This window comes from Thalassophryne amazonica, chromosome 1 (genome assembly GCF_902500255.1).
Source record: "Thalassophryne amazonica chromosome 1, fThaAma1.1, whole genome shotgun sequence".
Lineage (NCBI taxonomy): Eukaryota > Metazoa > Chordata > Actinopteri > Batrachoidiformes > Batrachoididae > Thalassophryne > Thalassophryne amazonica.
Genome location: NC_047103.1, coordinates 135,106,566 through 135,120,186, shown reverse-complemented (window position 1 = coordinate 135,120,186; position 13,621 = coordinate 135,106,566). Strand labels below are relative to the sequence as shown.

At 41.2% G+C, this 13,621-nt stretch overlaps 1 protein-coding gene across 1 annotated transcript; it reads right to left on the bottom strand.

Annotated features, from left to right (window-relative positions):
• Positions 1–8,794: 8,794 nt before the first annotated feature.
• LOC117515290 (erythrocyte band 7 integral membrane protein-like) lies at positions 8,795–12,693 on the bottom strand. The gene is made up of 9 exons (XM_034175815.1): positions 12,624–12,693; positions 12,285–12,390; positions 12,123–12,187; positions 10,633–10,742; positions 10,208–10,280; positions 10,033–10,115; positions 9,501–9,704; positions 9,163–9,306; positions 8,795–9,027 (listed from the first exon to the last, which is right to left on the bottom strand). The coding sequence occupies exons 1-9, from the start codon at positions 12,691–12,693 to the stop codon at positions 8,797–8,799; spliced, it is 1,086 nt and encodes a 361-aa protein (XP_034031706.1). The 3' UTR covers positions 8,795–8,796.
• Between the last annotated feature and the right edge of the window lie 928 nt (positions 12,694–13,621).

Sequence of the window (13,621 nt, the reverse complement as noted above, 5' to 3'; positions counted from 1 at the left end):
TCATTTCCAGTGTGGTTTGGTGTTTCGTCCTGTTCTGAGTCACAATCGCCATTTCGTTTTGGTTGTGTAGTGATTTTTCTTTCTGCTGTTAGAACAGGTGCAGTGCTGAGAGCAGGGGGAGGAAGGAGGGCGAGTTAGAAATGACTTGCTGTTCCAGATGGATAGTCAGCCAGCCAGGCAGGCAGTCTGCGTGCGTGTGTGTGGGGGTGTGTGTGCATATTCATATATATAATATATATAAATGGATTTGCAGTCCCTCCCCAGCACTCCCACTTTTACTTTGCTTTCCCTTCAGGCATGCTGCTCACCTCGATGTCGTCAAAGCACGGTCGACTCCTCAGTGGCGGAGCGGTGTAGTCTGTATAAAGATGAGCAAAAACAGGGAGGAAACGGTCAAGCATAGATACAAATCATCCTTCACCTTCACACAGTCGACCTCTGGAAAAGATCTGTTTAGCTGTCGCCATCTCATAATCAATAGCGTTGAGTTTTTTTTTTTTGTTTTTTGTTTTTTTTTGCGTGAAATGTACAGAGGCTGCAGTGCGGCACTTCCCTGGCTTTCAGAGGTTGCTCATTAGAAGCCCAGCAGGGGGTGGTAGAGTAAATGAAGTCGCAGGTTTTCTTTCCATCTTTTCTCTGTGGGTTTTGTTTGCCACTTGTGTAATATTGTGCAGGCCATTTGCATTGACTGGAAAAAAAGATTCGCTTTCTACACTGTATTCCATAATAAAGTTTTGAATGTACATACAGAAGCTGTCTTCTTCATGTGTTTCAGATGTAGTCATCATCAGTATATTCGTGTTGTGTTATTGCTGTCATTTGGACACACTTAACAGGTTGTGTTCACATACGTCATTACGGTTCGGATCATAATTATTGGCAAGAATACAATTTAAAATGGGTTCAGAAGTAAATGGAAATGAACTAGATTTATGCAAATATTTAAAAAAATATTCAGTTATTGAACACGCACACACACAAAGTACAGACAAGTGTACAACTAATAATTTATAATTCATTTTATTGTGTGTATAAATAGGCATGTACAAAGTATAATAAAAGCACACATCAGTACATTAAAGTGATACAAAATTTAACACTTGTAAGAACATTAGATTTAAAGTCACATCAATGACATTATGATTAAGAGATTAAATAGAAGCACACGTCGAGCCTCAAATAATCTTAGAATTGAAATAACATTCAAATAACATTTAGATTGAGGTGGTATAATATCTGTCATAATTGTTTTTGAAGGAATTTACATCAGGTGAGAGTACTATGTACTCAGGGAGGCTGTTGCACAAACATACTGTACAACTCTATTACTAAAACTAAACTTCCTAATATTAAGACGTGATCTTTTCACTTCAACAGTGAGTTCAAGGCCATTGTACCTTTGTCTAGTAAATAAAGTTTTGGGCCTGCCTCAAAACCATGTAAAATTTTGTACATTTCTATTAGGTCACCCCGAACTCTTCTGTTCTCAAGAGTTGTTAAACCCAATTCACTTAATCTCTCCTCATAACTCAAATTTTGCAACTGTATGACTAACTTATGACAAATTATCACTTTCACAGCCAAGATTTTTCTTTTGCTTTCAAGTTCATGGATGCATGAACATTTCCAAGTTAATATTATATAGTTATATAGTTTCAGAATTAAATTACATCACTATTTAAGAAATACAAATATGATGGTGCTGTAGCATAAATCCATCTGGAGTAGGCAGTTCATCATGCAAGAAGAAACTTGAGGGAAGCCATCAAGACACCACTTAACTCTGAAGCAATTATAGACTTCTGTGGATGTATTTAAAGAAACTGCATAATGCAACTTTTGTCTGTTGTGTAACCATTTACAGGTTGTTATCTATAGAAAACTCAGGAAAATATGAAGTAGTACCAAGTCAGCATACAGTAGTGTTCAGAATAATAGTAGTGCTATGTGACTAAAAAGATTAATCCAGGTTTTAAGTATATTTCTTACTGTTACATGGGAAACAAGGTACCAGCAGATTCAGTAGATTCTCATAAATCCAACAAGACCAAGCATTAATGATATGCACACTCTTAAAGCTATGAAATTGGGCTATTAGAAAAAGGTAGAAAAGGGGGTGTTCACAATAATAGTGTGGCATTCAGTCAGTGAGTTCGTCAGTTTTGTGGAACAAACAGGTGTGAATCAGCCAGCACCTGTTGAACATGCTTTAAAGCCAGCACCTGTTGAACAAGCTTTAATCTTTGAAAGCCTGAGGAGAATGGGACGTTCAAGATATTGTTGAGAAGAACAGTGTAGTTTGATTAAAAAGTTGATTGTAGAGGGGAAAACTTATACGCAGGTGCAAAAAATATAGGCTGTTCATCTACAATGATCTCCAATGCTTTAAAATGGACAAAAAAAAACTGACGCGTGGAAGAAAATGGAAATCAACCATCAAAATGGATAGAAGAATAACCAGAATGGCAAAGGCTCACCCATTGATCAGCTCCAAGATGATCAAAGACAGTCTAGAGTTACCTGTAAGTGCTGTGACAGTTAGAAGATGCCTGTGTGAAGCTAATTTATTTGCAAGAATCCCCCACAGAGTCCCTCTGTTAAATAAAAGATATGCAGAAGAGGCTACAGTTTGCCAAAGAACACATCAACTGGCCTAAAGAGAAATGGAGGAATATTTTGTGGACTGATGAGAGTAAAATTGTTCTTTTTGGGGCCAAGGGCCGCAGACAGTTTGTGAGACGACCCCCAAACTCTGAATTCAAGCCACAGTTCACAGTGAAGACAGTGAAGCATGGTGGTGCAAGCATCATGATATGGGCATGTTTCTCCTACTATGGTGTTGGGCCTATATATCGCATACCAGGTATCATGGATCAGTTTGGATATGTCAGAATACTTGAAGAGGTCATGTTGCCTTATGCTGAAGAGGACATGCCCTTGAAATGGGTGTTTCAACAAGACAATGACCGCAAGCACACTAGTAAATGAACAAAATTTTGGTTCCAAACCAACAAAATTAATGCCTCGCAGATGTGAAGAAATCATGAAAAACTGTGGTTATACAACTAAATACTAGTTTAGTGATAGTAAAAAAGCAGTTTGAACATAAGTTTTGAATTTGTAGCGTCAACAGCAGATGCTACTATTATTGTGAACACTCCCTTTTCTACTTTTTTTTTTTTTTTTTTACTAATAGCCCAATTTCATAGCTTTAAGAGTGTGCATATCATGAATGCTTGGTGTTATTGGATTTGTGAGAATCTACTGAAGCTACTGGTACCTTGTTTCCCATGTAACAATAAGAAATATACTCAAAACCTGGATTAATCTTTTTAGTCACATAGCACTACTATTATTCTGAACACTACTGTAAAGCTGAACCTCTAACTCAGTGCATTGTGACTGAACCAAACATCCACTGGTTGCAGCCACTTAACCTGTGTGAGAGAGGCAGAACAGACCCTGGACAGGTTGCTGGTCCTTCAGACATAATGTGTAGTAGAACCATCACACTGACTTTTAGAGTCATCAGTTAGCCCAATCTGTGAGTGTTTGTTCTGTGGGAATAAGACAGAAGACCCACATGCAAACTTTCAACTCTGATTTAAAGATGAGCACTTTTGAGTTTCAGTTATGTGTACTTTGAAATTCAGAGATTTGAGCCCATAACTTCAAAACATCTTCTTAAACACCCCGAGCTCCAACAACAGATACACTGGTAAACCTTTTTCTTACTTTTTGTGTTCTGTTTGGTTGGTAGAATTTAAAATTTATTTCATTGTTGGGGTATGAACCTACAACCTCAAAACAACAAAGAACTTTTCATATGTCTTCATTTTTCACTGTGGTTCTTGTACTGCTTTTCCACTGATGCACTTCCAGGGTCAGTTTGAAGTCTGTGCCGAATGTTGGGTTAGCCAGTTCTTCACATTTCCACAAAGAACTGGCTCTCCATGAGGAAAAGTTGTTTTGGTTGGGAACCAAGATAACTAGTTTACTTTGAGTTAAAGCCCTCAGAATTGTTCAAAAATTGGTGTGTGAACCAAAATGGAGCCCAGTAACTGTTACTGAAAAGGCCCAACTGAGTGCAGCACCTCTGCATTCAACAGCGAACCACCAAATGTTGTTTTAAATTAGATTAGATAGAATTTTATTGATCCCTTGGGAAGACTCCATCAGGGAAATTGAGGTTCCAGTAGTATTGTATAGGAGCACACAGAGTATCAAAAGTGAAAGTAAAAAAACAATTTGCAAATATAAATACCAGACATACTGATCAATACTGGTTTACTGGCTACTACTGTTCCTCTCATTCCTGTCCTCTGTCTTTCTGTTATTCCTCCTCCCCCTGAGTGAGGAGTTGTACAGTCTGATGGCCTGAGGGACAAAGGAGTTTTTCAGTCTGTTGGTCCTGCACTTGTGAAGGAGCAGTCTGTGGCTGAAGAGGCTCCTCTGGTTGCTGATGACTGTGTGCAGATGGTAACTGGCATCGTCCATAATGTCCAGTAGTTTGTCCAGTGTTCTCTGCCACCATCACCAGAGTCCAGCTTCATGCCAACCACAGGGCTAGCCCACCTGATCAGTTTATTGAGGCTGCAAGTGCAGTGAAACAGCTGAGGGTGAGGAAAGCTCCAGGGATCTGTGGGATTGCAGTGGAACCACCTCAGCTGGGCAAGATGCTATTCTCCGGACATTACAAACAATCTTTGATCCAATCTGGGAAATCGGTATCATCTACCCAGAGGGGGAAAAAAAGGACTTCTCATCCTACTCTGGAAAGGGTGATCCTTTGGAATGCAAAGGGATTATCTTTGAGTAAAATGCAGCTGAAAAATTTCCTTCAGGTTTTTATGAAAATCCTGTGTTCTCCACTATGACACTATGACAGACAAAAGTTGCGCTGTGTACAGTTTCTCCAATGACAGCCACAGAAGCTTTAAGTGCAGAGTTGTGCGGGATGGCTTCCCTCAATCATCAACTCATGGCACAATCACTATGTTTTTGAGAACCATCTCTTCCAGACAGATTCCCCATACTGTTTATATTTCATAATGATGAAAAATAAATCTGAGACATATGCTGGCAGATTTCCATGCATTTTGCAAAGAGAATGAAGAGAGAAAATCTTTGCTGTGACAAAGAATTCACCTCTTTGCAAAGAAGCAGGTATAAACTTCTCAAATTATCTCTCGGCTGGCTTGGGAACGCCTTGGGGTTCCCCCGGAGGAGCTGGGGGAGGTGTGTGTGGATCGGGAGGTCTGGGCGGCTTTGCTTGAGCTGCTGCCCCCGCGACCTGACTCCAGATAAAGCGGAAGAAAATGGATGGATGGATGGAGAGATGATATGGCCACTATATTAAAAGGTCAGAGGGTAGAAAGTGGGTGTCTTTCTATGGTCCTTATGGCTTTATTCAATCTAAACAAGATTTACCAAGAGATAAAAGGTACCAGTGAAGGACTGTTGAGGCAACAGAGGAAAAGCTTTCAGCTTTAACGCACTTTATATCGCAGTTTATTTGCCTGTTTTGTTTGAAAAGTGTTCATTTACTATGTTCAGTGTGAGAGAACATTTGACAAAACGGTGTTCATGTTTTGCAGAAGGCAAACTGCACCCCACCCCCCGCCCCCCCCCAAGAAAATCATTCTTGTGTAGAAGACGCCACCTTGTGGCAAAATGAGCAGGGTGAGAAAATCCCCTCACTTTCATTAACCTCACTAATATTCCACTAAGAAACCGATCAAGTGCCTCAGCATCACTAATGAAAGACTTAAAACTCCAGACGCATTAAATTTGCAAAACTGTTAAACAAAAGTCAGAAACTGTTTAATAAGTGGTTGCAGAGAGATGGATATTTTGGGTTGGATGTACAAAATTAAACGAATTTCACAGATCAGTGATCTTACAACATTTTTGTATGTTAGAGGTGGGCGGATCGATCCTAATATTGATAATATCGATACCAACGCTGGTATTGAACGATCCTCATGTAAAAAGATCGATACTCAAGCTTTTTTTCGCTCCCGCGTGCACTGACAGCTGCGCACGTACATTCATCAAAGTCTACTCTCTGTCTGTAAGAGCAGTATAAAGTATTTTGTTGTCACGTACAATGAAATTCTATCCTAGGTCTTTTGTATCCTTTGGATCTATGAAGCTTAAATATGAAAAAGTATCTATCGATATCGGCAATACTGGGCCTGTATTTACTTGATATCGGATCAATACCAAAATTCTCGGTATCGCCCACCTCTATTGTACGTCCCTGAGCATATTATTTTGTCTGTCCATCAATCTCTTATAAAGTTTATTTGGGAAAACAAAAAAACACCATCTTATTAGGAAGCACAAAATGACCTCCATTGAAACCTCCGCCAGGGTATGAGAGAAGAGGTTTTGATTGTGAATTGAAACCTCAGGTTGAGGAGGAACAATGCAGGTTCTGTCCCGGTCGTAAAACGGTGGACTGGCTCTTTATCCTCAGAAGGATATTAGAACGGTGTTAGGGGTTTGACCAACCAGTCTACATGACTTGTGGACTTGGTCCCTTGAGGTGTCCTGTGTAGATGCTGTGGGAGTATGAGGTACCAGAATCGCAACACTGTGCGATCCGGTCGCTATATGACCAAAGCAGGAGCTGTAGCCACATTCTCTGCATTACATGGAACATGTTTCCAGTGGATGTTGGATTCCACCAATCCTGTTTGTGATGTTCATGGACAGGATTTCACAACACAGTCGGGGACCAGTGGTGTCCAGATTGATGACATCAGAGGTCCATGTCTGCTTTTTGCAGATGATGTGGTTCTGTTGGCTTCGTCCAGCGGTGACCTTAGAGGTGCACTGAGCAGGTTTGAGGCCAAGCGTGAAGTGACTGTGATGAGAATCAGCACGTCCAAATCTGAGTTCATCTGTTGGAAAGTTGGACTGTCTCCTGTGGGTCGGGAGAGTTGTTGCCCCAAGTGGAGGAATTTAAGTATCTTGGGGTCTTGTTCATGAGTAGAGGTAAGTTGGACCATGAGATTGATAGACGGATTGGGGTGCCATCTGATAGTTTGTACTGGTTTGTCGTGGTGAAGAAGGTCCAGAGCCAGAACAGCAGACTCTTAATGTACCTGTCAATTTACGCGCCAATATTCATGAATTTTGGTAGTGACCGAAAAAATAAGGTGGCAGATATAAGCAGCAGAAATGAGATTCCTCTGTCGGGTAACTGGCTTTAAACTCAGGCACAGGGCGAGGTGCTCAAGTGTCCAAGAGGGACTCTGAGTAGAGCCGCTAGGTGGTCTGGGCATCTGGTGAAGATGCACTCTGGTCGTCTCCCCAGGGAGAATTTCCAGGCATGTCCAACTTGGAGGAGATCCCAGGAAAGACCCAGAACATGCTGGAGGGATTGTATTTCCCAACTGGCTTGGAAACACCTCGGGATCCCCTGGGAAGAGTTAGAGGACTTGACTGAGGATAGAGAAATGAGGGATGAGCTGCTTTGTTTGCTGCCACTGTGAGCCGGACCCGGAAAAGATGATGAATGAAGAAATGATGATATATTATAAAGTGGTGGTTCAAATGGAATAAAACACTCAAAAAACTGACTCACTGGATTGGATTTCCGTCTAATAAATATATGTAGTCCCAACTAAATTAAATGATCTCACATGGATGTGCTTTATTTGAGTTGGGGCTACACTCGTATTTATTAGATGGAAATCCTGCACATAATTGAACTGAGTTCATCCAATGAGTAATTTTTTTGAGTCGACTATTAAGTAACATCAAGCCAAGCGAAACAAGGCCTTTCTCCTCTGACCACAAGTGCAACATGAGGGTTGACCTTGGCAGGCAGTCCCGATTCCCCGTCGAGATTTCCACCACTTTTCTCTGCCCTGACATAGCTGTGTGGTCTTCCAAAGCAAAATCTGTGCTCCTTATTGAGCTTACAGGAACAATGGAGGAAGGTACTGAGGCTACCTTTGAACAGAAGAGAGCCAAGTACTCAGAGCTGGCTGCCAAGTGCCAGCTGACTGGAAGACCACCTTTGTGGGGCTGGCAACCACACACACATCCTGAGGGACACAGGAGTGACTGGAGGAAAGTTACAGAAGGCAATAAAAGAACTGGCAGAGGAAGACAGTTTTTGGATCTGGCTGAGGAGGAAGAAAATGAGAATTTTTAGCATATTGGGGATATAATACTGTGAGTCCTTTACTTAAATACCATGGTACAAAATTTTAGAGGTGACAATGACAATGTGGGATGTGCAGTGGTTTGGTAGTTAGAACTGCTGCCTCGCAGCAAGAAGGTTAAAAGTGAGAGAAAGAGTCTAGAGCATCACTGATAGGCCAGAGATTTATTATAGAATTACTTGCTTATACTTTTTATTTTAAAGATTATCTGGAGACTGAAAGTGTGCTTCACTTACACATGATTGCAATTGGAAAGAATGACAGCGGAGGGACTCCAGCTGCAGGGCTAAATCTAGTGGTAGCTTGGCTTTCTGCCCACAATTCCTCCTCTCATCTTCGTCCCCAAACTGTTTGCCAAACTGTTTGAGACAAAGCCACTTTCTAATGTGATCATCACCACTTGTTAGCAACCAAAATGTTTCCTTTTACATTGTGGACCACCCTGAATCTCACAGTTGTGTCCTTTCATCTGTTTTATATTGGGTTGCAAAAAAAAAAAAAAAAAGAAGAAGTCAGAATTAAATGACACTAAAATATGCTTTATGTGTGTAAACTCAAATGTAAACACAAATGCACAACACATTTTGAAAAATAGTTTTATTCAAAACTAATTTTGTTAGACTGGCAGTCTAACATGGCAGGCGTTACTGGGTACGGGTGGGGGAGCATAAGGTGTGCCATGTGTGGGCATTGCACCTCTATACTCCCCCCGAGCAAGGAGTCCACCAAAGAAACTGTTTTGGAGGGTCTGCAGGTAGCGCAGCCTCGGGGCTGCTGCAGTCTCTCCAGTCACAGCCGCCTCCTTCTGCATCAGCGGTGAGTTCATGTGTCCCTCTGCAGCCGCCACCTGAAGAAGGAGCGAGTGAGAGAAAAGAAAGGAGAAAGACCAGGACGGAGGGTGAGGGATCACTGCTCAGACAATGATCTCAGACATGTGGCTAAAAAGAACTGAATAAGAATAAAACATAAAACACAAACATGCAGGAATGTTGTGATATTTGATGGGACTTGAACACTTTACCTTGTCTGACACAGAGTTGTGCAGCTGCTGGGGACAGTTGGACATCCTGATCTCCACCTGCTGGATCTGGATCCCCCATTTCTCTGTGGTGGCCTCCAGAGTGGACTGAGAAGACACAACAACATGTCTATGTTTACATGCAGGAGACACGCCCACTAATGGAGTCGTCCTACCAACACTACAGTATAGAGAAGAATGAGAGGGGAGCTGATTCTAGACCACTAGATCCTGAACAAGACGTCTGACAGCAGAACCTCCTCACACTGGTTCATCATCAGAGAGTCTAAAAGCTGGTGTACCTGTATGATGGAGGTGACCTCTTCCTGCTCTGACAGGATGTCACGCAGGCTCATTGTGCTCAGGACCTTCCTCACAGCAGTCTGAGCCAACAGCCGGATCGCCACGTGCACGTCGCTGACGTTAGTCACACACTTGGCAGCGTTCTGGACCCGGTAGCAGATCACACCATCAGTCCAAACCCGGACAAGATCTTCAGTCACAACCTGAAAGCAGCAGAGCAACAACAGCTGTTTTCTTCATGATCTGGACGTGAATCGAGGAAACAATTATTTTCTTTAACAATATGAAACAAAATGTTTTGACTTTTACTGTCAAAAGTCACAAACTGATGCATATATTTTGAAAGAAAAATGTGTTCGACGTGAGAAATTGTAAAGACGTCCAGCTGAGATCCAGATGTGGTGAACTGTTGTATGTGCAGGTGCACTGTGCGCTCTAATGAGTGCTGCTCTAGTTTGAATGTGCTTTAAACGTATCAGACTGTGACACACACACTCATGTGTTGAGTGTAAGTGGACGCGTGTTTCGTACCTCCTGTGGTGGGATGTTGAAGGTGATGGTGCGGACGTCGACTCTCATCAACGTGTCCGTCCACGGCAGGACGAAGACCAACCCTGTGACATCACAAGAAGACAAACTAAAGCCGCCGCAAACAAACACAGTCATGATGAAGCTTCTGCATGAATGTTTAAGAAACACTTCCAACCTGGTCCTCTGTTTCCTCCTCGCCAAACGCGTCCCAGGCGATAGATCACGGCCCGCTCATACATGTGAATGACCTGTGCACAGAGAGAAACCACATCAGTGCTCACAAGTCAGTCTGTTCTTTATCTACGTTTATCCTGGAAGTGGACAGTGAGAGATGTTCAATCAGCTCATTTTCACCAAAACAAGCTTTGATCACTTACAATATTTATCATTTAAATACATTTAATCAAACACAAAAACATATAAGTAAAGAAACATTATAGAGGATTAATGTGCAGAGCTGTAGAATTAAAAAACACAGAATAAACATGAAGTCAGCCTCAATAAGTGACGTGATCAGACCAGCAGTTTGTCCTGCAGCCTGACGACTGCTTATTGACTGTCAATAATCTAAATATCAGCTGCAAATGATCAAAAACTGACCTTAAAGCACCTCCATATGGAGAGGGGCAGAGTGAACAGCAACATGAGGTAGGAGAGAAACACCAAGAACCAATCACAGCAGCTCAAGACGCCATCAGGACTCTGCAAGACTGAAGGAAGGAAAATTCATTGACAGCACAAAATCAGTTCAACTCATTCAGCTCATCTGTGGAAATCAATTCAAGGAGTTATTTCATGAAGGACAATTAGAAACAGCAGCACACAAAACACATTCACTTTATTATTCAAGAAAACGAAGAAACATTTTCTGACACTGTCTTTTTTTGGGGGGGGGGGGGGGGGGGTAAAGAAAACTATATTTTTGAAAAGTTTATTCTGTAATCATTCAGAAAACCAATGTTTTAATTTACCTTGATAACTATCTGGCCACCATGATGGATGTTCAAAATGGTGACAACTGAAGTGGTTGGAGGTTTTGTGATCACTGCTGTGTGTTTGCATGTTTGTATACATGATTACTCAAAATATAGATCACAAAGAAGGAATGACAGACAGACAAAGATGTTCACAAGTCATGTTTTGCAAGTCCAAGTCAAGTCTCAAGTCTCTGACCATCTGGTGGGTCCTGAACACCACATTATTAAATCTTATTAAAATTCTGAATTCAAACGTATAGGATTACGCATCTACCCACCCCCCCCCCCCCCCCCCCCCCCGACTCTGTATTTGGACCATTTTTTGTGACTGTTCATGATCAAATTTTATTTCAATATTTTTCAGGTGAGACACTTGTTTGTTTAACCTGAACATGACCAGCAGAACTGGTATCTTCATCATCATCATCATCATAACCTTCATTAATGACTTTTTCTTGTCCATTAAAGGTGCACTCTGATTGGCTAGTGGTTCCTCCTGTTTGACCTTAATGATGGGCAGAGGACAGGTTTTGTGTTGTGTCCAGGTGAACCTCGTTATCTCACACAAGTTGGGGTCCACAAAATTGATCTATGATTTATCTGAAACCGCGAGTTAATGAGGTTGACAAAAACATACAGTAGTGTTTATACAGTAGACTAAATTTTGGGGGTCTACAAACTGACGGTGAGTAAAGCCAAAACCCGAGTAACGGAGTTCACCTGTATTCATCTATGTACAATGACAAAAAATACATTTTTTTATTATTGTTTAAATTATCATTATTATTATTTAATAGAATCAGTGTGCTGTTTTTTGCTTACATTTGGATTATATCTTAATTTCATGTTCTAACCAATAGGCTTCCGGCCCCACAGGGCTTGGACCCCTAAATTTCATCTGTGTTGTCGGGACAGACAACACTGGACACTTTTCATGAAAATTATGTTAAAGCTGTTCCACACACCCAGTATAATGATGTTTGTAGTTTTACCAAACGGAGCAGACGGTTACAGACTTTGTCTTCGGCAGTCTAAATAAAAATGATCTGACACAGCTCTGAGACTTTACTCTCTACTGAAAGTGAAATGAAGCAATGCTTCATATGTTAATACACGCTTCATATACCGAGCTGGAAATCAGTTTCTGCTGCAGCAGAGAGACTTGACGGAAAGCAATTCTAAATTGAAGGAAAAACTCATATCGAGCACATAAAGTTTATATGTGCAGTCGTTTTTCATCAAAGGAGTCGCTGATGCTGTTGACGAGTTTCGAACCTCGAGTGCGAGTCAAGTCTCAAGACTTTGAGGTCGAGTCGCAAGTCAAATCTGAAGTCACTATTTGTGCGACTTAAGTCCAAGTCGTAAACTCGAGTCCCTATTTCTGAGACAGACAGACAGACAGACAGGTTAATAATTGGAGATCCACGACTGTTGATTCAAAAACTTGCAATACCTCCACTTATCCAGCAGATGGCCTCCAAAAGCACTATGAACCATCACATGGTGAACCCAAAATAACTGTCAAACTTCTAGAAAGCCTAAAAATGACTATTTAATACATTGTGAACCAGTCTCACTAAACTGGCCTCTGCTCAGGTTAAATGTGTGGATTACCTGTCTGATGTTTTTGTCGTCTCATTTTTTCACTTTCTTCTGTGTCGTAGAGTTCCACAACTGTAAACATTTTTGCTGAAAGTGAACCTCCTGCTTCCTGCTGACAGAATGAACTCCTTTCCCTGATCTTACATCTGATGTCAAGTCTTCAGCAGCTTTGTGACAACTTAGCAAGCTTTGTGCTTTATGTAATAAAGCTATGATGTCATAAAGCTTTGTTTTAAACATTTTGCTGATTCATTCAGATTGTAGTTGAAAACAATGTTTATTTTTTGCCTCAGGATTAGTTTTAGTCTTTTTCAAACAAGCATAAACATAATCCTTGGCCATCATGAATGAAGGAAAAAAAATTGTTTTCATGAATTTGGAATTTGGAAACATTGGGTTTTCTGAATACTTTCACAGTAAACTTTCACAAAATTAATGCTTTTCTTAATCCACCGAAAAGCAAATGAAATTATCAGGAAATTTGAGAAACGTCTGCCTGTTTGGTCCCTTCCCCCTCCCAAGTCCTTTGGACAAACCACCAAACATGATATGTAGAGAACAGTTAAAACCAGAATTATGCTTCAAGTGTTTGTTTTGACAAAGGTCGAGGTTATTTGGTAAAAAGTCAAAAATATGAATTTCCATCCCATGTCCACCAACTGGGGCGCACAAACAGAGCTCAGTTCTGAAATTGCCCCGGCAACACCAGAGTCACCAAGAAGATAAGTGTCATTGTGAGATTGAAGAGCTGGACAGTTGTCCCACGGCCAGGACACAACGCGATATCAGGACGCAATATCAAATCTTCACATAATGGTGCCATTTTAGCAACTTTTAGCAGAACATCGACATGTCAGTGCCAACTTCCTCTGAGAGTCAGTTGGCAACACTGCAAGCAACAATGTCCTGTCACCTCCAGGATGCTGTGATTAGCAGCAAGGCCATACCTGTCAGTCTTGATTTAATGTTATGGTTATTGTGCTAAAAAATGCCAACTTGGCTCAAAATAG